This window comes from Anomalospiza imberbis, chromosome 6 (genome assembly GCF_031753505.1).
Source record: "Anomalospiza imberbis isolate Cuckoo-Finch-1a 21T00152 chromosome 6, ASM3175350v1, whole genome shotgun sequence".
NCBI classification, from domain to species: Eukaryota; Metazoa; Chordata; class Aves; order Passeriformes; family Viduidae; genus Anomalospiza; species Anomalospiza imberbis.
Window position 1 is genome coordinate 12,073,100 of NC_089686.1, and position 26,317 is coordinate 12,099,416.

A 26,317-nucleotide genomic window follows, 5' to 3' on the forward strand; every position below is an offset into this window, starting at 1 on the left:
TTTCAGCTCTCCTGCCCCACCCACAGAAACTGAGGAGGCCTAGTCTGTCATTGGGAAAGTGCTGTGGCTTTCCTCCTTTGAAAGGCAAACCCCTTTTTGTTTATGTTTTATCAGTTGTGGGAATCAAATTTGCAAAGCCCAGGTGTCTAGGAATGGTTTTCCATCTCCCTCCAGGTGTGTAGCTGCTTTTGTGTGTTTTAATGCAAGGGCTCTGCAGCAGGTGCTCAGTGTTGGAGGTACGTGACTTCGAAGGATTACTCCTACATACAAGTTCCCTGACGTAACAGGAAGGAAACATCTTTCCGTGGGCTGATGCAAAGTTGGGAACTGCTGCTGCAATATCCATATGAGGTGGAGGTAGAGCCTGAGGTTCAGGAGCTGTGACCTCCCCAGCACTACTGATACCACGTGCAACTTTTGTGATGGCATACCAGGGCAAACCCTGCTGTATGGGCTCATGTTCTCCATCACAGAAACACTCCCTGAGAGGAGATTTTCTTGTGTAGAGGAGTGTAGGAAGCCTCTATATAGCCTGCAATTGGGTTTCATTCACTCCTTTGCTGCTGGAGGTCTGTCCTGGAGACACTGCCTGTTCCTGGTGAGGCCCAGAGGAGCTGGTACAGCAGCTCACACTTGGATATGAAGTTCTCCTGCGAGGCACTCCCATCACCGATACACCTGATAGCTCAGTGGGGAAGTGCCTGTGCTTAGCTTTGGTTTCAAGTGTTCAAACTTGTTTGATGGGCTTAGATACTTAGATTACCAAAATGAAAATAGAAGAGAAGGAGGTTCGCTCAGTATCCTGCACAAGGAGGTGAGTGACTAATTGAACTTGCTGGGACTGTTGCTCCAGCCCTGATTGAGACCTGAAAAGCTCTTCTCCACCCACACCACAAATAGTTCAGCCTAATTCCTTGAGGCAGTGCAGCAGCTGCAAGTGTCTGCCCTCCTGCATAAAGATGATGGAGTTATTAGCTGAATTTCACGGGCTTGTGTTCATGTGTGTTTTGCTCTTTGGCAACTGAGACTTGCATGCCCTGCTGGTGGAGGAGAGAGCAGGCTTGTCAATCACTGTTGCCTGACAGAACTATACGGAAGACTTGGAGTCTGACAAGAGATCAATTGCAAGTAAAAATTCTATTTAAAATAATGCTATTTTAAAAATTTCTATTTTCTTTGGCAAAACAGTTCCTTTAGAAAATCCTTTGACCATTAAAACAAATTGGTTACTCTTTTCTGCAAAATGAGAAAAAAAAATCTCTGCTCCTCTGATGAAAAGAAATAAGGAAACAGATCCTCTCTGATTAACTTTAAATCTTGAACTTCAGAGCAGGTAAGAAACCTCACCTTGCTCTACTTTGCTTAGCCTCCTGGCAAATTCCTCACTCAGCAAAGATCTTTTTTTTTCAGATTTAGTCTCTTAGACACTTGAACTTCTAATAGCTGCATTGTGTAATATGGATGATCTCTCAGGGAGACTATTTTTGTTTTCAATTATTGGCAAATAGAAAATGGAATAAAGATCTCTATTTTTAAAGATCTATCCTGCATGATTGAGATCAGGGGAGAAGTAGGATTTGAGAATAACTGGATCTTAATCTTGGAAAGTAACTAGCTTTTCACTTTGCTTATCAGGCAAGTAAATTCAGTGTTTTCCTTTGTTACAGGTGTGTCATTCAGAATGTTTTGAGTAATGTGTTTGCCACTGGAAAGACCTTTACCCTAGGACTGTGACAGATTTGAAAGAGGAAGAATTAGGCTGTGCTCACAAGCTTATGGATATTAAAGATGAGTGACATGGGTGTGCAGTAAGAACTTGTCCCACTAGTATAATGAGAGATTACACAAGAAACCATGAAATTTAACTTTGCAATGAAGGATCTGTTCTAAGAAAAACCCCTGTAGACTTAAGAATAGATTAGTCTTTGAATGAAGTCTTACAACTATAAAATATTGCATTGTTCACCAAATGAGTAAAGAGATCCATTCTTCATTGTCTGAAGGGCAGAGTATACTTATGGAGAGAGGAGATTGGAGAAGGAGGAACTCTTCTAGAAGCTGCACTAGAAGCGGCAGTGTTACCAGGGGCAAACTAGTTACTCATTAAGCTTGTGGGAAAAGGAAAAGACATGGTATGAAACCAGATTTATTAGACAGACAAGACTGGAAAACATGGTAGATGCACTGGTTTTGAATTGCAGATTTCATTAACCCTAGGATGGCCAGGAGGGCTAGCTTGAGTGCTCATCATCCTGTGGTGGGGATGTAGGACTATAGAGAGAACTTCTTGTAATAAGCCTTTGAGCATTCTAAGTGTAATTTTGCAGCTTTGTGTCATAAAGATCTCTAGTTTTTGTATAACCCCAGGACAAAGCGTGCGTAACAGCCATGCTGAAATACTAGGCTGCATTTAACTTTTGTACCTATCAGATATGAAGTGTATGAGTAGGGTCCTGTCACTGTGCTCTACAAGCACAGAACCAGAACAAAAGTTTCAGTCCAGAAGATGTGATTTCTTGCCCTGCCACCTTGACCTACTTGAAGAAAAGCCTCAATATACCATGTGCCAAGTGCCTAGTAATTGTCCTGCAGACTTTGCAATCTCTTGTTATCCTTCCATGATAACAGAATCACAGAAGGGGTGAGGTTCAGCCTCCCTGCTCAAACAGGGTCATCCTGGAGCACATGGCACAGGATTGTGTCCAGATGGTTCTTGAATATCCCCAGTGAGGGAGACTCTGCACCTTCTCTGGGCAGCCTGTTCTTGTGCTCGGTGTCTGCACAGTAAAGAAGTTCTTCCTCACGTTCGGGTGGAACTTCCTGTGCATCAGTTTCTGCCTATTGTACCTTGTCCTATTGCTCACTAGCACTGAGAAGAGTCTGCATCCATTCTCTTGACACCCACCCTCCAGATACTTAGAGGATTGATGAGGCTCCCTCTCAGTTGTCTTTTCTTGAGGCTGAACAGGCCCAGCTCCATTAGCCTTTTCTCATAAGAGAGATGCTTCAGTCCCTCAATCAACTTTGTCACCCTTCATTGGGCTCACTCCAGGTGCTCCATGTCCCTCTTGTACTGAGGAGCCCAGAACTGGACAAAGCAGTCCAGATGTGCCTCAGTTTTCATTTACAAACTAGCAATGAGTTAAGACTTAAAGTTGAGATTTGTAAGGAAGAAGGCAGGGAGGAATTAAAGAAGATGGATCACCTACAATGCAATATATGGAGACCTTGAGGAGCAGGATTTTGGAATACTTAATTACAGTACCATCCTCCTTAACACAATCTATGACCCGGCCACAAAACTTGCTACCTGGAAACTGCCATCTACTACAGGTTTTATACTGTAACCAGAATGTAACACAGAGGATTACTCTTCCAGCCTCAACTATACTTAATAGATATAGAATCATTAAGGTTGGAAAAGACCTCCAAGATCATTGTGTCCAAACTTTGATCTAATATCTCCATATCAACTAAACCATAGGACTAAGTGCCATGTTGAGTCATTTCTTGAACACTTCCAGGGGTGGTGACTCCCACTTCCTTGGGCAACTGTTCTGATGTTTGACAAGTCTCATTGAAGAAATTCTTTCTGATGTCCAACCTTCTCCCTTGGTGCAGCTTAAGGCCTCGTTTCTCTTGTCCTGCTGCTTGTTGCTTGGGAGAAGAGGCGGAGCCCCACCTGGTTACACCCTCCTTTGAGAGAGTTGTAGAGTGATAAGGTCTCCCCTGAGCCTCCCTTTCTGCAGGCTAAACAACCCCAGCTCCCTCAGCCACTCCTCATATGATGTTGCAGTTAAAAGGGAGCCTGCATTAAATTACTTTCTGCCCTCCCACTATACAGTTTTTCTGGTAGATAAGGGGATAATTCTGTTTTATATATGGAGATGCTGAAAGAAATAATGAAAAATGAGATGGTTTTGCTGGAAAACTTTTGTGTAGATCTATTATAAAAGAGAAACATATTTTTAAATTCTTTCTTGCCACGTGTTAGCAAGATGGGAACATGTACCTAACAAATTTCCTTATTTTCTATAAGAAAATCTTTCAGCAGTCCTTCCTCTAACTGCATTCATTAAATTTTCTCTTTCCTCCATTTCTTATTGCAGTTTCATTTTCCCCTCTCCGTATTTTCTGTACATCTCATACAGCTGACCTGCCCAGAGACCTTGCAGTGGTGCAAGTGATGCCTGCCTTCCTGCACGTGTTTTGTGGGAATCCAGGGCATCCCTCTGGCTGCCCCGGAAGGTCTGGGACCCTGGCAGGGGTTCAGGAGCCCCCCTGTACAGAGCCCCGAGAGACACTGTCTCTGATCTCTGTCCATGCAAAAGAGTTTTCAATCTTACAGGATGAATTACAAGCTCTGAGTGTTTGATATAAGTAGTAATTGGTGTGGCACGGGTGCAAAAGTAGAATTTTAGGATTCTAGATAAGGGGTTCAAAGGGGGCAAGATGGAGGAAAATTGGCGTGCCTTGTCCTTTTTCTTCTTCTTCATGCCCTCCATGTTTCACTGTGGTGCTGGCATTTTTCTATTGGTTTAGGCTGGGGACACGCTGTTCAACATGGGTGATAAGTATTGGCACGTTATTGTAAATACAGCACACGTAGTTTCTAGTATATAATGTTTGTAACATCCCACTGAGGGGCAGAGCCCCACACACTGTCCTGCAAGACAGACCTGCTGCAGGTCAGAGAGAAAATATTTTAGATAAGAAGAAATAAACAACCTTGAAAACCAGCACAGACGAATTACGACTCCTTCTTTGGCAGCGGGGCTGAAAGACAGAGACTTTCTATGATCTCGGGAGCATCTAAATATCACAGATCCCGACAGTGTTTGCAGAAGCTATTGGGCTGAACATAGGCAGGCTGTTTATTGGCCTCTTCTCTGGGCCATTTTTAACTACTTTGTCACTACTACTTTTCTTTTGGAGCCCTTGGGGCTAGCGGACACAGCCTGAGACATTGCTCCTAGGAGCTGCTTTGGTTTCTGTGAATCTCCAACCTTCTACTTCCGTGTGCAAGGGGCAGTGTAGGAAAACTTCCTGAAGCTCTTGTAGTGGTCAGAATATAACGGTCAAGAGCTCTGCAGGATAATGTAACCACTTAAGAAAACATGGTCTGGTTCAGAGGGCAAGAAATACATGGGGCTCTGGAGAAGAGGGGAATGGTAGACTTGCCATTTGAACTTGAGTAGTGTAGATGAGAGCCAAACTACAGTTGAAAGGCAGAATTCAGGCAGAATTTCTAAAATGGAGGTAGGAAGGAAGGTTTAAGCAACTGTGTGCTAGGTAATGACCATGTCAGAGCTAAAGTGAAACTTTTGAGCTGGGTATCTGAGCCCCGCTTTGTGTTTGCATCAGGCCTCATGAGTAACCTCAAGGGAGCTTACTGTTGAAATAGTCCTCCCTCTCATCCTCTGGCTATTTCAATTACCCAGCTGGGAAAAGGGAGGGTACAATACCCAGATTAAATTATTTCTGACTGGGGTTACAGAAGGAGCACAGGGAACCAAATCTGCATCTCCAGACATCTTGGAAACCTGGAAATCACCTCTCTTCCAGTCATAAACAAATATCTCTAAGCAGAAATAGTGATATTGTCTGAATATCATTGAAAATTAACCATTGAAAATTAACTACTTAGAAGTACAAACCAAAGTTTTAAAGCAGGATAGAGAAAATGATTATGAAGTTGGAGGTATTCAGTGAAAGACAGAATACAGTCAGACCTGAACTGAGTATTCCATCTCTAGCACAGCACTACCATGCCAGGAGCACAAGGAGTGTGTAAAGGACAGAGGTACAAGAGGTAATGACTCTTGTACATTATCCAACCTACTTTACAGAAAAATGTCTGCTAGGAAGCTGAATTAATGAGGTAATTAGCAGGGAGCCATACTAGTTTATAATTTAACTTTCACTGGAATTCTTACCTTTTCAATAACAGTCAAATGCTGTGTTAAGGTTGCCCCAATATACCTCGGGTGGTGATGAGACCCTCTTCCTGCATGATGATTTCTGTGTAACCCTTTCTCTCTTCACTGGAAGTCTGCACTGTGCTCAGTGTAGCTGGCTTTAAAATTCTGCAGGGTTTTAAAGAGAGAAGTCATGCTGTTCAGCAAGACCAACTGCTCTATTCTAGAGCTTTGTTTGTCTAGGAGGTGGAGCTGCAATAAAACCATGCCCAAGCAGTTATGTGCAAGTGTACTGTAGTTAACAGATTTTGCTGCTTCATGTGTTCAAAAAGCAAAGCATCTAGTTGGAGCAGGAATAATAATTGATAACTTGGGAATTCTCACAGAGCCCTGAACCTGCTAGCTTTGAAACCTCTTTGTCCTCTGGTTCTGGCCTAACTCCCACTACAAGCACCATCCCAATGATGCACAATGCTTCTCTGATGGCAACAGTCTTAAGACTTTGGGAATTGTAGCAGGGATGAAATTTTATTAGACTTGTGACCTAAGAATGAATCTCACCATATTTTTAATATCAGACTGAGGAGAACAGACCACCCTGCAATTTTCTTTGCCTGCTGGAGGATCCCATCTCTTGGATTTGTATAATGGTAGAAGAATGCAGGGTAGAAAACAAAGCATAGGCAAGGCTGTGTCTGTCATTTTCTCAGTTGTTAATTCTCTCTTGCCCAGAACCCTCAACACAAGAATATTACGAGTGTCAAACAGGGCTTTAAATATAGTGTGCTGGAGTCTTGGCAATTGATAAAGTGGATAAAGTATCTCATTGTGGAGATCCCACCACCTCTGAAATGAGACAAAATAGTTCTGGCTGAAGGCAGCAATCCATTGCCTTTCAAATTATGACACTGTGAGGCAAAACTTACATCAGAAATCTGCTAAGAAGTATCTAAATGCATTTAAATACATCTCACTTGGCTGAACTTCAGAAGCTCACAAGCAATAACAAGTAACTTCAGGTAATGGCTGTGCTATCAGATCTGAATGTGAAGGTTGAAACACACCTGACACTGTGCAGCCAAACAGCTCATTCTCTCTCTTCTTCTTCCAGGTGAAGAAGATTGCTGCAGAATATTATGATAACCTCCCACATCACCAGTCCTGGATTCAAGTTCTGTGGGACTTTGTTTTTGATGACACTCTTGGTCCTTATTCAAGGGTTAAGAGACTGTGCAAGCTGGCAAAGGAAAGCTAACGGGGTAGCTCCGCCTGCTGCAGTGGTGTGTGTTTGTTCATGCCCATGACTTCAGTTTTCTGCAGAAATAAAAGGATCTTTGTGTGTGCTGAATTAAAGTTGGTGCATGATGCTTATGCCAAGAGGATGAGCGTGAAAATGAAGTTGTCTAAAATTTTAGACAACTGATACGTTTTAATAAAGGATATTTGCATATGCAACCCTCAGAACCTAAATTAGAGTGAACTATGATTAGGTGAACCTTTGGTCTAGGCTTAGAATTAACTTCCTGTGGCACACATGCCTAAGCCTAACTTTTAGCTTTGTCTGTGGGGGGAATGTTTGTTGTGTGTTATGTGTGAGCATGTATATGTGTAGTTCATGTATGTCGTTTCTCTTGATGCCACATTGGAAGTAGATGCTCTGTGTGCACAGGACTGTGGAAGCAAGGAAGACTGGCATGCAGAAGTAAATTATACTCTCTGGAGAACACAAGGGTGCTTTTAGCTCAGTGTCTTGTCTAATCTAATATCTTCTGATAATTGCTAATAGCAGAAATTTTATATATGCAATGGAATATGTTTATATTTTTGTACGTCTGTAACATTATTTCAGTAGCTGCTGTTTGATCTTTATTCCAGAGCTTTGTCTAAACCTTTTCTGAATGAATTTCCATTCTTACGATATAATACTATTGCTAAATGACAGATCTGAACTGTGGCAAGGAAAAATCCTTTTTTTAGTGTTCCACCTGCTTCCTGATCAGCAGCATGGATGTGCTTCTGAGGAACTGGGTGCTCCTTTCTCACTCACCTTTTCAACAGTATTCATAACTTCATGTATCTCACCCTTTTCCCTACTGTAAGTCCTCTGGGGAAAGGATAGGTTCTAATTTTAATTTTTCCTTGCCAAAACTATTAGCATTCCTGGTCACCTTTCTTGGTCTCCTCTATATTACACCCCTTTCTGTGCATGGGAGTTAGGAGTATGTGTCAGTGGAGACGTGGAGATGTCTTCATCTTCATGGTGGTATTTGTTCCTAACTGCTTTCAGAATAATGGCAATTCTTTTCCTCTGTTATTCAAGGGGCACAACTTGACATTTGGGAAGCACATGAGACTCCAGCTATATAAAATTGCCACTGGTGGTGTTAAGGGGATGTACCTGGAACATGGAGATGGTGTCATTTCTCTCTCTATATCTCTTACTTGGTGCTATTAACATTAACCTTCATCCCTCATTTCCACCTACTGGCATACTAAAATCTTCCTGCCTGTCCTCTCCAATTATAAACTTCAGGCTATCCTCAGTAATTTTGTATAATCAAAAACCTTAATCAACATAATCTTTTTCCAAGCAGCACAGTATCTTGGAAATCAGGAATTCAGATGCCATCTAGTAAATTCCCTCTACCACTGAAAGCTGGCAAAATATTTCTGTTCTTACAAAGTGGTTAAAAGAGAAATTATATATATATATATAATTTCTGTAGCCCTTTAACAGTTTGGGTTTTTTCTTCTGGAAATCCATGGCTGTAACAAAGAAAAATATTATTGTGCAGCCTCATTGGTTCCTCAGAGTATGTGATTAGACGTGGGGAAGCCTGACTTCCTTACTAAACACAATTTTGTTCCTTGCTTCAGCAGCACTGGATCCAGCGAGCCAGTCTGTCTGTTCACTAGGCAGCTGAGCAGGGTTCCTCCTGCAGGAATTTGGGTTCCTCCTTCATTTCCCCATTCTCCATTTTTCTCACTCGTGATTTTGGCAGTTGGGTAAATAAATACCCAGGCTTGCTCAGCAGATCAAGATCCTTTGTAATATAGGAGCTAAACACCAATTATTCACCAATATTGTTTTGTGCTTTTGGATAAGAACAGCAAGAATGATGCTTCTTACAGCACTTCAGCCTTTACTAATTCCTCAGCGATGAACATACCTAAGACATTTTATCTTAATTATTAAAGCTGTTTTTTGCTGGTGTGGGAACTTCCATTACCTTTGTATCAGTGCTCATGTCAGGGAATTTCAGGTTTTTATGAATTTACTTCAGATTTGCTGGCACTCTGATCACATATTCAATTTCCTGTGTCTTTAGCAGCTGTTCCTCAACTCTCTTGTCCAACTTAATAAGTTAATATAAAAACCACAATAAAGATTATGCTATTTTCCTCAATATGACTGTTGTCCTTATCCTCTTTGATGAGTGACCTTATGCTGCAGTTCCCTTACTCGGCTGTTTCATGATCCGGTCCCACATCTACTGTGGGCTACTAACCTAGCCTGACACAGAGGTCCTGGTGTAAATGAGCCAACCAAAACTGTCAGCTGCTTCTTCACCTGCCTCCCATCAGTATTTCCATCATGGTCCCAACTTGCTTAGCCTGGGCAGCCCCCCAGCCCTCCTGCTCAGCACTGTCCATCTCAGCAGGAATTGGCTGGAAGCCTGCAGTGCCTGCAGATGTGCAGTGTGAGCTGAGTTCTAGTGTGCGGGGTGCTGCTGGGGAAGGCTCTGCTCCTGTTCTCTCCATGGTCCCTTGTCCTTGCTACTACCAGTAATGTTGGCAGGAGGGGTTTTTTTAATAACCACAGGGCATATGGGTCTGGGTTAAAAGTGTGTTCGAGCTATGTATAGTTTTATTCCCTTTGCTTAAAAATTGATCCAAATGTCCTTCATTGTTTGGGCACACTAAGGCTCTGGTAAATGGCTGTAGGATAGGAAGGACTGGAGAGTGATGTCCCCTTAGATTGCATGTAAGATGCCTGTGGCCTGCCCTGTTGCAGTGGCTCAACAAACCCAGTATGAAAGGACAGCCTTCTCTGTAGAGACAGCTGACAAACTGAATTACTGTCTGGGAGGAGAGAATCCTCTGGTAGTGCCACTACTGGAAATAAGCCACCTTGCACATCCCTGTCACTGGAGCTGAAGGCTGGGAACTGGCACAGTGCTAGTGATGCCAGGACTGCTCCCCTGCCAAGCTTGACCTTCCACCCCGCACACTTTGCTCCCGCTATTAAGTGTCCTGTGCAAACTTCAGCTTTTTATGTTGTTATTATATGAGGCCTGCAAAGGTAATTGAAGAAAGTAAGAAAATCCCATTTACAGCAGCTGGCTGATGTTAACACAGGGGCACACCTTATCCAGGCTGTACAACATGGTTATTAGGTGACCTTAGGCAGAATGCCACATTCCAAGGAAAAGCATGAACCATGCTAAGCACCAACCTTCAGCACCTTAGTTAGGAATATGAGAGAGTTTCACAAAACAGATGTGATCTTGAGAAGCAGCAGTTTTGAGGAGCACTTGCCATTATCAGGTATGCCATTAAATGAATTTATAATTAGGAAATGTATGAGCCACTGTAAGAGATTTGTCCAAGAGAGCATTCTAATCTCTGCTGTAACTGATGCTTGTCTGGGTTGTTAATACTGGGAGGGCTCCTTCTTGTGGTCCTGGGGTTGTTGCAATGTGGTGCATATCAGTGTCAACTTGCTTTGGTTCCCATGTGGGTCTCAGTCTGGAGCTCACTGGTACGTTAAACTCATATTTCTCCCATTTCTCTCATATTTAATCTACAGTATAACTAGACCGTGAAAAAGACTCAGTTGTAAAAGGTATTTGGGTTGCTTTGAAGAGTGCTGAAGAACACCCCAAAACAAAACAGGTAACATTTTACAGCTGACTGCCAAACAGGACTCATGCTGCCTCCTCTGCTGGGCCTCCTGTAGCAGGCTGGCTGTCCCTCCTGCCAGCTGCCTGGTCCATCAGCAAGGGGACAATCACAGGTTCTCCTGGACTGCTGCATCAGGCTCTGCTCCCAAAACCAATCCTCAGGGCCTGGCTTTTGAAATAAAATATTTATGGAAGCCTGAAGAAATGAAAGGAACTTGGAAAATACCTGACAGATTTCAATAGGTGAACTCCAATCCCTTGGCTTTTGGACAAGGTTACCAGAAAATGGCATCAAGACAACTGCCATGCAAAGCTTGCACCAGACTAAGTCAAGCAGAAATTCCCAAGATTGCTCTTGATGCCTCAGGTTTTAGTATTTATATTTTTCAGATTCTGTGCTGCTTTAGTGTGTAGTTCTGAGCTCCATATTAAGGGATGGTGAGCTGTCTTCACAGAGTAGGGAGACAAAACAATTACTTCTCTAGCTGGGGACCAAGGACAACCGATCCAAATTTCAGGCCCAAGAACATAAACAACGTGGACTGAAGAGAGAAAAACAAGAAGGATAGTGTTTGGATCTGTGATATTTAGATGCTCCCAAAATCATAGAAAGTCTCTGTCTTTCAGCCCCGCTGCCAAAGAAGGAGTCGTAATTCGTCTGTGCTGGTTTTCAAGGTTGTTTATATCTTCTTATCTAAAATATTTTCTCTCTGACCTGCAGCAGCTCTGTCTTGCAGGACAGTGTGTGGGGCTCTGCCCCTCAGTGGGATGTTACAAACATTATATACTAGAAACTACGTGTGCTGTATTTACAATAACGTGCCAATACCTATCTCCCATGTTGAACAGCGTGTCCCCAGCCTAAACCAATAGAAAAATGCCAACACCATAGTGAAACATGGAGGGCATGAAGAAGAAGAAAAAGGACAAGGCACGCCAATTTTCCTCCATCTTGCCCCCTTTGAAACCCTTATCTAGAATCCTAAAATTCTACTTTTGCACCCGTGCCACGCTAATTACTACTTATATCAAACACTCAGAGCTTGTAATTCATCCTGTGAGATTGAAAACTCTTTTCCATGGACAGAGATCAGAGACAGTGTCTCTCAGGGCTCTGTACAGGGGGGCTCCTGACCCCCTGCCAGGGTCCCAGACCTTCCGGGGCAGCCAGAGGGATGCCCTGGATTCCCACAGGACGGGACTTCATAACCTAAAGCTGTAATTGGACAATTAACTCCAATATGCAAATGGACCAGAACTTACAAAAGTGAGAGACCTTGTAACCAGTCATCCATTTTTGGGACCATTTTTGAGTTCATCTTGGGTGTAGCCCTGGCTGGGTTCTTGTACTGCCCAAGGTGTATCCATTGAGGCCTTTTAATAAATACCTGCTTTATTATTTAACTCTGTCGAGCCTCTGTTCTAGGTGAGCCTTGAAAAGGCATCACTCTGGTGGGAAGAATGGCTGTAAAGGAAACAACAGGAAAGCTCAAGACCTGCACACCATTAACATATTACTCCCCTTAAGTCCCTAGTCAGCAGTGCTGTGCCTGGGATTTCAGTTTGCATCCACCTAATGCCTTTGGTAGCTTTGTTCTGCATAAACACCTCCCTTTTATTACTGCAAATCTGCAGGAGTGCAGATGATGGGACCTGTGGTTTTTTTCAGTGACAGCAGGAGATGTGGTGGGACAGACGGTGGTGGCCTGAGATGAGCCTTAGGCCACTGTCCTTCACTCACTTTGGCAAGAAGTTGCTGAGGTTGTGGCAGCCTGACTGCAGGACTGGTGCTCAGCCAGCCATGTGAGAGGGCTGGGCAGGTGAGGGCCATGTCTGCCTGTGAGAGAAGGCAGGGCTGCTGCCATTGCACCAGCCACAAGACACTCAGGCTCTCTCCTCCTGCTCTGCAGTGCAGGAGGCAGAGCTGCCACCTCACAGTGAGTCTCAGTCACCTTCCTCTTACCACCAAGTGACACAGAAGTGCAGGAACTGAAGGGACAAATGAAACAAAGAAAGGCAGGGCCGTGTGGACAATAAACAGTTTATTACCAATATGAACACAGATACTGTGATGCACTGACGTACCATTTTTTAATATTGTGATAACTCTGAGACAAAGAACTTGTTGGCTGACAACTAAACATGTCTCTTTCTTCCGGTGATGCCTCAATACATTTCTGTTGGCAAAGGATCTTCATTTACATTGCAGACTACTAGTAAAATGACTTTGAAGTCATCTATCAAAAGCAAATGGTTCACGTGTGTTCTTATCTACTACTAAAAAGAAAGGTAATACATTTAAATAAGCAAATACAAAATACAAAAAAGGCTGACAAATCCAATGTGCAGTGTCAGATGAAATCTAAAAAAATCCAGAAATTTAAAATTTAATAATCTTTAGATTAAGACTTGTAAAATGAAGCGAATCCAAGGCAGCAGCAAGCTTCAAAGTGTGCTGAGTCTGCTAATAAAAAGGGTGTAAGAACAAAGACAGTGCCGGTGTCCTCTCTCACCATCTTGCATGACCTTGGTACACTTAGAAATGATCCAATCTTCCTAGCATTCTTAGTACCGTCCAAATGCTTTGCAATCATTATGTTGTACTGATTCTACTCAACTCCTGCCGTATGGCTAGAAAACCAAACCAGAAAGTTAGTGCATAATGTTATATCCAGTGAGATGGAAAACGCTAAGTGCAGAGGTTGCAGAAAGTACACGCTGGTAAAAGGATGAGTGGAGGGTAAAAGGATGAGTAAGGGTAAGCAGTCAGCTGCTGGCTTGCAAACTGCAGTACTACTGGGAGAAGTTGCATCTGTGGTGTATGTGAATGCCTTATTTTGCACTGGAATGAACTAGGGAGGCTCTGAGGGCCAAGCTGCTGGGACAGTAGCGTATGGACAAGGGTTTCTCCAACTGCAAACTGCCTCGGAGGTTTGTGAGCACACAGATCTAGGGCAAGGGCACAGGGAATGGATTTTAGCTGTTTTAGTCTCCTCTTTTTCCCCTTCTCTGTGAATCTAAGGTGGGGGGAGTGCAGGGTTTGGACATGCATCTTCCTATGCCCTAATATGGCCTTCAAATGGGAATTTTGCTGTGCATTTTAATAATGGCCCTGAAAAATACCTTTAGTTGTAAACTGCAGAGCAATTTATAAAAAAGTACTGATACATTTGGTACAGCTGCTGTACTTTTCAATGTATTATAAAAATATGTGGCTATTTGGAAAGCTGTAATCAAGTGAAGGTCTGAAATAACTCTTCAAGCATAGGAAACCTACAGAAGATTTTTTGGGAAGGATTTTCAGTTAGCTTCAATTGTCCCCTCCTCATCCTGGACCTGTGTGGTCAGCAAGTTACAAGTGATTTCACACTTGCTGATTGTGATAAATTGATGTGCCATGGGCTACAGGCAGGCCCTTTCTCACCCTCCCACCTGTGAGAAACACCAGCCAGTGAATTTCTAATAGGCTGGTGGTAAAAATGGTCATCAACAGCATAATAAAGGAGTGCAGTATTAAAGTAAGTGCAGTATTATGGTCAGAGCTCAGATAAGGTAGATGCTTGTTCTCCAAATGTGTGTATAAATCAGAGCTGTTCAGAGAAGTCTGAAAACACCAGGGAACTCTCTGCAGTTCCTATCATCTTATCTATGGAAAATTAGTCATAAAGATGAGAAAAATAATAATTTTTCTCTTTCTTACCATCAATTATCTCCTCTTTCACTTTGTGTAACTCTCTTACAACTTCCTCCAATATTTCCTGATGAGACAAAACACAAGTCAGCTGCTCAGAATTTCCTTCTAACTGGTGGAAGAAAATGCAAGTTTAACATGGTTGTGCTTGTCCCCCACCTCCATTGCTGGTCAGAGCCTAGCACTGCTAACAGCTACATCTGCACTCCCAGGCACGGATGCAGAGGATGCTGGCATATTTACTTGCACATTTCTGTGCAGACATAATGATGAAATAGCAGTGAGATTGTGCTCTCTTGCTGCTCACCAGCTAGCCCTTCTCTAGGCACCTAGTTATAGTGGAAATCAGAAGACTGAACAGCCGTTTTGCTTGTACAGCGCATGCATGGGGGAAAATGGGTAGCTTGCCAAATCTCTAAAAGTGCAAATGACATTTTCACTCACCTGCTTCATTCGATCAAAATCTAAGGCATCCATAGCCACATCATTGCTGCTGCTCACTGGCTTCATCCTTGAGAAATGGAAGAAAATCATAAAAAAGGCAGTCAGTTTCCTGCAATGTGTGCTAAGCTGCACCCACCTGATGGTGTGGATGAAATCCTCCCCAGAGCAGGAGCACCTGTGCTGGACAGGAGGTTCCCTATTGTGCTGCTCAGGAATATTTGGCAGCCAGAGAGCAGCACTGCTCCTGTATACACAACTTGACCCTCAAAGATGCTGTCAAAATTTTTTTCTTTTTTTTTTTTTTTTTTTTTTGTGTTGGGACTCTCAATTATTTCAGCTAAGAAAATGCTGAGGGGATAAAGCCTGTTGAGCATGGTGTTTTATTACAGCATTTGCAATTTGCAAGCTACATGTCTGGTTTTCTCTCACAGTCTCTTTTCTGTACAGCAGCCCTGTCCTGGCAAGCTAGGCTTTCACTGGGTGCTAAAGTAATAGTAGATTACAGCTTAGAAAAATTTTATTGGGAAAATAATAACCCACTAATCCTTTCCTTGGAAGACTTCAATGAGTCAAGTGTGGCTTGTTGATAGAGTTATGTATCACAGTCATTTTTTATTGACTCAGAAACAAAACCAGTCTGGCCTTAAAGGCTAGTGCCCCTGAGTGTTATCAATCTTTCTGCACAGTATTAGTCAGTGGGTTGAGCCATGATGACATCTGATAAAATAAATTAAGGAACTAGATGCTGTTTGCCTTTCTCTTTTAATCAGTAACTCTAAAACATTAAAAAAAAAAAAACTAACCATGCTATACAATGGCTTCAGATAACTTTGCCATCATCTTTAAGCCCAAACTGGGGGCTGGTGGAGATGCTGCTGCTCCTGAGGGTTGCTTGGTCTTGCAACCAACCCTTCCCTGGGAAATCCTGACATGTGTCCTACCATCTCACAGCTAATGGAGTTAAGAAAGATCCAAATGCCATCATCCTGATCAGGAATGGAAACAGCTCACCACAGAGAGCTTTAGCAACCTGCCCTGCTCCCTCCACAGAAGTCTTTCAAACAGGCACTACTACTACTGAGCACTACTCCAGGTGCTAAATTAGGAAATCATTTTTTCCTACTGAACTCCTCCTCCCACAATGCAATGCCATTATAAAAGATAGCTACTGAAATGTGACGGCTGCTTTAAATAGCCCATGTTTTATTCCTATTTGCAAGGAGGAAGAATGGTCTTTTTCTATCTATTTGAAGCTCATGTATTTCCTGGAACCAACATGTTTCACTGATTTTAGGAGAGCTGGCGAAACTATATTTTGCTATAGTAACACTGATGTATCCCTCTGAATGTTTGGGCAGAACATGTTACAGCATTTTAAACAAAGCAGCAAGTATGTGCAGATAGTTGCCATTAGCAACTTACCTCTCTCCAGACTATCAGCACTGTTGTATACCTAGCAATGTAAAATAAGTGACATCTCTTTGCAGTAAATATTAAACATTTGTAAGCCTGTGTTCTACCTCCTTATTCAGCTTATCCATCCATCTCAGTGTCCACTAACACCGGGTGGTCCTGGACCAGCAAGGGAAGCAAGCCTCTCTAGCTGTCCAATATCAAACTTTATCTCAATCTCTGTGATTAAAAACATGGGTGCTGATCCTGAAGCTTGCCTATTCTGACTGACAGGACTTCTGAAGTCCTACTTTAGGTTTCTTGGCTTTTGACACCTGCTGGTTTTTGTACGCCATGTGTCTGAAAGATCTGTCTGTGGTGGGGGGCCTTTTTACGTATTGATTTTATTACCAAGTTTCACTCTCCTTTCTTATGCACCCACTACAGTGGCATGGGTGGAAGAAATACTTCCCTTATCCCAGCTGCAAGCTCTTCAGATCATTTCTGCTTTTGCTTTTTAATTTCTGCAGAGGTTGGGCAATGAAAGCTTCACCTATTGGCAGGGTCACCATGAACCTGCTGTAGAAAGATGGTCCAAAATGTGATTTCCACATGGCACAGCACTGCCAGACCCGTGTCTCTGACTCTCACACACACGTGGATGGTTTAAGTGCTGGTTCCAGCATGATTAACATCTGTAATGCCCAAGTGAGCAGGAGGCTGTTTCCAAGGAACAAAGCTCTGACATGACACCTTCACACTTTGTGCAGCAACAGACAAAGCAGATTGCAAGAGAATGAGTCAAAGATGCGGCAGAAGACGAACACTAGTGCCGAATGATGGGATGAGCAAAAGGACAAGCCAAGACAGTTAAGAAGCCAGGCAGTTAGCCAGTACCTAGAAGACACGTGGGATTGTGTGGGGCTCTTAGCTTCACAGCTCTTCACCACTGATGGATTTCTACAGCAATGGAATGAAACGAGACATGAGTCGTGCGCGTGCCACAGGGACAGCGTGACCATCCCGCCTGCAGGCCAGCCGCAGGGACACCCCATGCAGCTCACCTAGAAAGTAATGAAGATACAGGCTTCTCAACAGAATTGCTCCTTTCCCATGGCTTCTTCCCAGAGTCTGAAAAGCAAGCGTGAAAAGTTAGTTTATTATTTTTGCTCTAAAAATAAAAATATCCTGAAGTTGATTGTCTTATACAGTTGCTTTCATTCAGTGAGGAGAAGAACCAGGAAAATGAGATTGCTGAATGACTGCATTTGCCTACATTATTGGGAAAGCATTAGCAAAAATCTGCTTAGTGATCCCTTTAATTAGGGACCACATAGTTAAACAATACTAAAAAGAAATGGAACTGGAACAGCAGGAGGAAAAGCATAAATAATTTCTATTAGGCAATACAGGCTAATTGCTGCAAGGTTTACTTTATTCAGTACAATATTTATTTATATTTTAAATTAAGAAGCCGTAGGTTTTTTGTCTGCATAGTTGGCAGAAAATGTGGGTGTATGTTAAAAAGAGCAGTAAGAGCCCACTATGCAAATCTCCACAGAGAATTTATTTAATGTTGTGTGCACTTCAAACTCACAGAACATTCTCAAAAAGCTGTACTACATAACCCTGGTTGCTGAAAGTGCTTCCTATCATCCCAGTCTCCTAAAATGAATTGTTGCAGAGATTTGACAACTCTATATACAAGGATTTGCTCCTCTGTGAGGTCCTAAAAACCCTTTTAAAAGAATTACAGGCACTCCCAGGAAATTGTTAGATCTCATTGACATACACCTTTCTCCTGGCTTCCTCCCCTTCCCTTGCAAAGCACACAAGTCATGGCTTTGTTCCAAAAGGAAGCTGGAATGGTTAAATAGTTATTCCCTTGGGAGAGATTTCTGTCAGTATGCGTGAAAGCCAAGACTGACGCAGGGAGGAATGTGAGTGCTTGCAGCTCATCTACTCAGATACAGTTATTTCAATTAATTTTAGGAAAAACAGTTGAATTTAGGAACTGTCAGGATCAGCCTTATTGCAACAAACTAGTAGTTTGACATCCAAACCCCAACTAGTATAGATGAGGACATCTACACTACAAAAAGTAAAGTAATACAGCTTTTTTCTCTTAAAAGATTTAGTTGTGTAATGTTGAAGACATAGATCCTCAGCTAAATGTCTAACTAAACTGTCTTGCAATTTTCTTGACTGTGAAGCATATAAAAGTCATAATTTCTTACTGAATACAGGTTTTAAAACCACAGGTGTTTGGGAATTTTTCTGTTAGTTGCTGTTAGTTTTTGCACTCAGGATTAGGACAGTGAATCCAGGTGGTGGAGAAGACTAGATTAAGAACACAGCTACAATGCCAGTAGTTCAACTTAATTAATACCTGATGAATTTTGCTGCTGCTGGGCAGAGCCTCGTGTACTGGTTGAAGGAGAGGTGCTAGCATCATCCTACAGAGAGAAAAACAGGACATTACTGAGTTTTAGGGATGAAGTGCAGAGTCTTCTTCTACTCTGGAGACAGCTGCAGTACATGTGGTACAAAAGCAAGTTTCCTCCCTGTCCAACAGGCACTGTTGCCAAAGTATGGGCTCAAGGCCATTTAAACTTAATTTTCTCACATTGGATGGCAAAATACATCCTCTTTATTTAGTTAATGTGGATACCATTTCATGATAACACTCAATCACTCTTATCTCTATATACCAAATCAGGTGAAACCACTCTAAAGTGCTGCCTGCTGTTGCCTAAACACAAACCATCCATTTCCCAAATTCAGAAACTCTCTGAGACGCAGAAACCAAGCCACCTAAAGGAACTGTTGCTACATCCCATTATTTCACTCCAAGACAGCCACCAGTACCAGAGAGAGGAGTTTAAGTATGTAACAGAATGTAACTAAATCAATCAGTACTCCTCTTAACTAGAAGACTGAACACTTTGTCAGAGATTTGGACTCTTTTATCTCGGATTTATGTGTGACAGATCATAACCCATTCATCCATATATTTGGCATGACAATATTGTCTAGCAACCCTCAAAACATACTCAGGCAAAGCATCAGCTCTGCATTGTAAAATGGAATTGCACCCAGTTTGAAAGAACATGAAACGTACTCAAGACAAAAATTAAACAGATACTCTCTAAAACACTTTTCTAAACAGATTGGTGCTGTTGAAAAGTTTGATTGGGGATATAAACTAATGTAGAGTTTCAGCAAGAGAGAATATGGGACAGAAAGCAGAGGCTGGCAAGTTAGAAGCTAAATGGTGTCTTTCATCTCCAAGTATATGGCTCAAAACCAGCTTTGGGGCAAGATTAAGAGCAATGGTTGCATAGCGGGCTCAACAGGCAAATTCCATGCCTGAAGCATGCCTCGGACAACATGCAGAAAATAGCTGCTTTTCTCCCTAAACAGTGAAAAGTGCTTATTCCTGCTCTTCCTACAAACCTTTTTGCTTGGGGCAAGACCTAGATTGTTTTAATGGACTCCCTACTGAACAGCTTTGTCTTTGGAGAGAATATCTCTACACAGGCAATATGAGGCACGCAGAATGCTTTATGACTTAGCAGCTGTGGCAGAAAGCCTTCACAAAGGTACTGGCTAGCAACAGGACTGCTGAATGAGCAGCAGCCTGGAAAAGCACCACATTGGAAAGAATGCAGTGCAAATCCTGCCGTCTCCTAAAACAGGAAAGATCTTCCACACTTTACCAGTTCAACAGGTAAAAAAAGTGTTTTCATCTGCATGTTGGACTCAAAATTGTTGCATCAAGTTCAGTCTACAGACTTAGTCAAATAAAACTGCTTGTATAATTGCTTTTGTGGAAGAGAAATTAATCAAAGTTCCCCAAAGTTGTCCAAATTCTATCTCAGTTTAGTGTAGCTATCATGGTCACATATTTTGACTCCTGCATGAGCTAATGGTTAATACACTGTTTTCCCTTCTTCCACCAGGCACGTTCTCTGTGCACTCTGGGGTCTGAAGTGAGCTGATTCTTGCTTTGCATGGAGGTTGGCAATCCAAAGTTATATTGCTGGGCTGAAGGTCCACTTCAGCTTAGCTCAAGCCTCAAATATAAAATAAGAAACGTGAACTTTATCTCAAGTTAACTTGCCATAAGGTTCAATGCACCTTCTTACAGGCAATAACCTCCTGCTCCCCACAACACTGGGATTAGACCATGAAATAGAGCTTGTTAGCCTGTTTTAGACAATACCTCCCTACAAATAATGCAGCTGTTCCTATTTATAGGGTGCTGTTCCCAGGAAAGGTGGCAGCAGTTACATTTGGCTTTGGATCGAATGTGCACATCTATCCCTGGATCAGCACTGCTTGTTATTGCCTGCCAGACACAGTGAATGAGCACAGGACTTCAGCTTACAAGGAATCTGCAAGAGCACAAGAGGGAGGAGTGTTTCACTTACGTTTTGGCTTTCCTCTTCCTTTTTGTCAGCTGGCTTGTCTGACTGTGACGCTGCTTTCCTCCTTTGCAAAGGAATGGGAGATAGGACACAGTCAACCCTCTGGAAACAATCCTCTTGGGAAGACGAGATTCAGGCTTTGGTGGTAATTACTATTTATTAAGCTCATCCCAGGGAACATAACAATGACTGGATATATTTGGTTGTGTAGGGCTGGGGTGGAGGTGAGGAATCAGATCCCACTGATACAACTCAGGGAGAGGGGCAATATTATGAGGTGGTGTTTAACAGAGGAATGCAGGGTGTGGAGCTTAACGAAATGTGATGAAACAGAGGGAGGAAGAAAAGCTGGGTATGAAACTGGGTGAGAAAAGGATGGATTCTCTCAAGGATTCAGGACGTCCTGGGTCCTGCACAGGAGGAACAACTCCCCCATTCTCAGGGGCTTCTGGGAACCAACCCTGCCCACAGCAGGTGGCTCAGGTAGGTATTGCAGTGATGACACTGCTCTTAGCCAGCTCCAGTGTCAGTTTGTCACTTGTCCTATATCCCACATCCCTGATCCTGCACAGAGAAAGGGCTGTAGCAGTGCTCCCACATGATGGGAAAACTGTCAAAAAAGCCCTTCATCCCAGGTCCACCCTCACTGGGAGAGACTGGGCACAGCAAACCAGCCCACCCACCTGGTTTTCAAGTGCCTTTGGTGAACAACAGGAGATTATTTTTGTCTCAAAACCACTTCAAAGGCAGCAGAGCCCTGTGGTCCCAGGACCAGCAGTATTGGTGCTGCCTGCAGAAGCTGAGTGAGGACCTGAGAACCACACTCGTTTCTGCTTCCCAAGGAGGGGCAAAACTCTCTGAGAAGTAAGTGGCAAAGAGCTGCAATCCATCCACTGGGGAAACTGGAGGTGACGGTAAACAAAGATGTTGGTTGTTTATTTTTGAAAAATACATGGTAAAGCTTGTTAGGCATTAGCCAAACTGGATCATGAAAAGAAAACCAAATTCTTGATTTTTAAGCCCTATTTAGGTTCTAAACATTACTCCAGTGGGCCAGGTGCTGAGGCTTTAGAAATCCAATTTCCCATTTTAGACCATTAGGGGAACTGCAGCTCAAGTCGCCACATGGACTTTGGTTGTGCTGAACTTTACCCTTATCCACCTGTGAACACTTCCCTTAGCAGATGTTTTTTTTAAACACCAATCTGACAGGTCTTTAATTTAGTCTTGGTTCTGAAGTGAACAAAATTCAACTCAGGAAAAAAAATCTCAGGAAGCACTAAGAAAGGCTTCTGAGAAAAGCCTAAATGATATACAACTTGGAGGATTTGATGAAAATTTTACAAAAATAAACGAACAAACTGAGCAGTATGTGTCTGTAGGACACAGTGCTCTGGGGGAATTATTTCCAGATATTTAACTGCATTAATAATTTTACTAAATCAGTAATAATTTTTTGGTCTTTCTCTAATATTTACTTGATTTTTCTAACAAAAAGAAGTTGTAGTTATTACAAATCTAAGTGAGGGAAATATTTGTCAGGGTAAAAGACCAGTGTTAGATTTATGTCCTGCAACAAACTTAACTGGGTTAGGAGTGACAGTGGTCTGTGGGTTCATTATTCTGTTTGTACTTTAGTCCTGAGGCAAAGGGCTGCTCTCACAGGGCCCACTGAATCTAGAGAGTGGTAATTTATAGCATCTGAGCTCTCAGAAATGTTTTCCTCCATTACTTACAGAGCATTAGACATATTCCCTGTTTCTGAGCATGGGGCTTACTGCTCAGAAAAGGGCCCCTGAGATCCCATGCTCATAACTCTGATTTCTGAATTGAACAAGCTCAATTGAAAACCAAACTAAACCAGTATTTTTTTAACCTCCTGGTAACAGTAGGCAAGTAAGGCAGGTAAGTACAACCTGAAACACAGTACCAGGTTCTTCCTTTCCCTATTTCATCACACATAAAAAGGAATTTGCAGCCAAAAGAAATTCTCTCAGTATCAGCTTAACAGCATGTGCCCAGACTACACCCCTGAATGGCACAAGTGTATTTCCAGGTACCTCCATGGCTTTGTGAAGAAAACTTTAGGGGATAACTCCGTGGCTCTCAGCTCCCTGGAAAATGATTTGGAACTCAATTATTTAAAGAGTAGAAGTAGCACAATGCTTATGGCAGTGCAAGTGCTTTTGTCAAGACACGTGGGAAATTCCATCCTAAATACCTGAAGACACAAGATCCTACTGCCAAAAGCCATACTGGAGTACACTTTGGACTAGAACCACCCAAGTGTGCTGAATTTCTATGTCCAAACACATGAGATGTCCATTCAGCTTGCTTGCTTGAACAGAGTTAGTTACCCCTGCATCACCAAACCTTACTTTGCCTGTAGACAACTTCCAGTTAGGAAAGGTCACTCTTGATACAGAACATGCCAAGAACCCATAAAAAACTATTAAGAACTGTCAAGCTATTTTAATTCTGAAAAGAAAGAAAATTATCTATTTGCTATTTTATTCTGCTGGGAACTTTTTAGAGTGTTGTGTATTTATTTACTACTTTTCAAAGGATTTCACAAGGATTTTCAAAGAATCCACAGCCCATGTTCAGAATTTCTTCTGAAATTAACAGGACATGGACAAAAGTTAAAATCAGACCTTTTGAGCTGAGAACTGTCTTTATACTAAGACAACATTATTTAAAAACTCCATCTCTGTGCACCCTACAACTTTACCTACCCTTCATTGTTTTATTCATCCTTTTCTTTCATTATTTGTAAGTTTAAAAAATTTAGATCTAAAAATATAGCATCTTACACTAGGAAAAGGCAGCCTATTTTTCCACTGCAACACCTTTCACATTAAAAGTTGGGCAATGCTGGTGACCAACATCCATGCAGGACCTGTCAAATTGCATGGAAACACCTACCGCTAACCACAAAAATTACAGTGCCTTGTTCCACAATTTGCTGCAGATCTCATGGGGCTTACTAGAGGAGTAAGTACAAACCTTTTTGCCAGTAATTTATTCATTTCTTCCATTAGTCCTCCTCCTCCTCCTCCGCTACTTGTTCGATTGGCATCGCTCTTAGAGACCCCACTGGGGCTGGACCCTCCTGAACCATCTTCTGGCTTAAGAGAGAAATCAAGAATGGAATTAATGAAAGGCTTGCTTTGCAACCACACCCTTAATGATTAGTTTTCCCAAGTGTTAGGAACAGTGATCACAATCACAGCCCAAAACCAGAGATAGGATGTGTTCTGCCTTGGGAAAAAGACCCACAGGAATATTACTAAAACCAAGACAGATCTGGGTGATGCAAATAAACGGGCAAATGATTTAAAAATCATTAATCATCACAATCACCACAGTGCTGCTTGTTCGTAATTATTTTTATGCATGGTTAAGCAACCTACATGGACAGCTACTGACCAGGTCCCAACAGTCTACACTTAAAACAACTTAAAACAAGTGAAAACACTAATACACAGTACAATGGTGGACTATGTGGAAGTAGTGAAATCCTGGCAATGTGAGAAGTCACAGCCATTTGCTAACTCCTGTGTTCTGAAGGGAACATAGGAAATGTTCTACCCAACATTTTCTGCTCAGCTTTATTTGCACTGCAAAATGACATTTAAATGTTCACCCAATGGTCAGCTGAAGCATGTTTCACTTTGGGTGTGCAGACCATTACGCCGAGTTGTGCCAGGCTTTCCCGCAGCAGACAAGAGCCCACTGGGGAGTCCCAGTGCCACCTCCTTACCCGCTGAACTCTCCGTAGTTTGGCACCAGCCAGAGCTGCTGCGAGCCCTGACACTGACCCATCTTCAGCGCCAGCCCCCTGGCCCGCGCCAGCTGGCAGTGGGGGCGGTGGGGGCGGCGCGGCTCCCATGGGTGGTGGAGGGACTGGAGGGGGTGGCGGAGGTGGGGGGCCCCCAGATGAAGCAGGGATCACAGCAGCACCACTGGGGTGGCCAGGTGGAAGTGCTGGGCCTGAAATGCAGAGAATAGGAATTAGACGTGAAGCACGATCTCCTCCAGGCCACAGACAAGGTCACATTCCCACTCCCAACACCTCGGCCTGACTCCAGGACAAGTGGTTGATGCAAGGGAGCACCATGCATGTGAAGAATGGGAAGAGGTTCTTGTATCAATGGTAGTTGTGTCCTCCTGAGAGACCCTGTCACTGACAGTCTTCTCCCTCCTCTTCTCCCTGGCTGGGCTAGTGTTTCATTCTGTGTCAGAATCAGAGCACAGACAACGCTTCCCAATTCATAAGTGGCATATTCTTCTGCTTCTCCCACAGCTTTCTATATGGAGATAATAAACTCCATGGACTTTGGTTGACATCAGCTTTTCAGGAGAATTGTGGGCTACAGTGACACATCCTCCTTTCTGTCATGCAGAGGGTGTGTGGCCTCAGCCAGTTTTGCAGAATTACCAGGGCAGACTCAAGCTCCAAGTACCCCGAGGCTCTGCAAAGCTCCTGTCAGCAGCAGCCTGTAGGAAGGGCTGATGGTGGCAACTCCATTGCAGTGTTTCACCTGTCTGTAACAGGTCAGTTGAACAAATACACCTCCCAAGGGTATTTTCCCATGTACACTGTCATAACAGGCTGCTCTTGGTATGTATTCACAGCTTCAGTTGTTCAGTAAGTGTTACTTTGAAAGACAGGTGGGTTTTGACTGAGAAATATTTGGAAGCCATATTTAACATTAAGAGCTTGTTTTTCTTATCTAGGTTTTCTTATAATATTGCCTTATTTCTGTGGTTACTTCTGCCATTATTTCACACTCCAAGAATTCCATTCTTGAAATGAACCATAGTTGCTATTAGAAATACTTCAAACATATCAAGCCCTCTTTCATTCATGAACATAATAGCTAGTAATTCATTGTGGGTACATTTAATTGTAATTGCAAAACTACACCCACCTAATTAGAGGGCAGCCTCAGGCAAAAATTGAACTGAGTCAAAATAATGGAGTGATGTGAGTTTAAAATAACTGTATTGAACTAAGTGGATTTCAAGGACTTGCATCAGCTGAAGGACTGAGCCTCCAGTGGTTACAGTAATACTTTTAGCAGAAAGTAAAAGGAAATGTCTTAGTTTTCTTCCTTTTCTAGCACACCACTTTAGCACTATATGTGGTTATAAACCTGAATAGATCCAAGTCACAAAACATATACTCTGAATTGCAAATAGGCATTGCTTGCAAATTGTTCTCACTCCACAGGCTTCATTTTAGACAGGCACAAGAAATCAAGACCATATACAAGGTGGCCAGACCTAAGCCCTTTATCTGCCTTCAACGAGAAAGGTTTGCTGGAATAGTTACAGTGACAAGCCCACAACTATACATGCAGTGAATACCAGGAACAGAGTTTCTTGAATTAAATAAATTGCACAACCACAGGGGATTCTGAGTATCTTAAACAAAATCCATGTTCTATGTTTCACTGGTAACTGAAATACCACTTAACAAAATGACTAAAAATCACAACCTCTACCAATATCCTACACGGACAAGAAACCTAC

General features: G+C 42.6%; 3 protein-coding genes across 11 annotated transcripts in view; 2 read left to right on the top strand and 1 right to left on the bottom strand.

Moving 5' to 3' along the window:
- Nucleotides 1-7,821, top strand: part of DEGS2 (delta 4-desaturase, sphingolipid 2) — a 29,234-nt gene extending 21,413 nt beyond the window's left edge. For all 3 annotated transcript variants that reach the window (XM_068192455.1, XM_068192453.1, XM_068192454.1), the window contains exon 3: nt 7,030-7,821. In XM_068192455.1, coding sequence (XP_068048556.1) covers nt 7,030-7,173 — 144 coding nt within the window. In that variant the 3' untranslated portion in view covers nt 7,174-7,821. The remainder of the gene's footprint in view (nt 1-7,029) is intronic.
- The window catches only part of SETD3 (SET domain containing 3, actin N3(tau)-histidine methyltransferase), a 611,377-nt gene that overhangs the window by 23,070 nt on the left and 561,990 nt on the right, over nt 1-26,317 (top strand). The window lies entirely within an intron of this gene.
- The window catches only part of EVL (Enah/Vasp-like), a 140,498-nt gene continuing 127,028 nt past the window's right edge, over nt 12,848-26,317 (bottom strand). For 4 of the 7 annotated variants that reach the window (XM_068192445.1, XM_068192446.1, XM_068192443.1 and 1 more), the window contains exons 6-14: nt 24,543-24,772; nt 23,786-23,907; nt 20,783-20,843; nt 18,739-18,805; nt 17,414-17,480; nt 17,247-17,309; nt 14,958-15,024; nt 14,523-14,580; nt 12,848-13,453 (exon numbers count right to left, since the gene is read on the bottom strand). In XM_068192445.1, coding sequence (XP_068048546.1) covers nt 13,416-13,453; nt 14,523-14,580; nt 14,958-15,024; nt 17,247-17,309; nt 17,414-17,480; nt 18,739-18,805; nt 20,783-20,843; nt 23,786-23,907; nt 24,543-24,772 — 773 coding nt within the window. In that variant the 3' untranslated portion in view covers nt 12,848-13,415. The remainder of the gene's footprint in view (nt 13,454-14,522; nt 14,581-14,957; nt 15,025-17,246; nt 17,310-17,413; nt 17,481-18,738; nt 18,806-20,782; nt 20,844-23,785; nt 23,908-24,542; nt 24,773-26,317) is intronic. The other 3 variants (XM_068192448.1, XM_068192447.1, XM_068192449.1) reach the window with 3 other exon arrangements.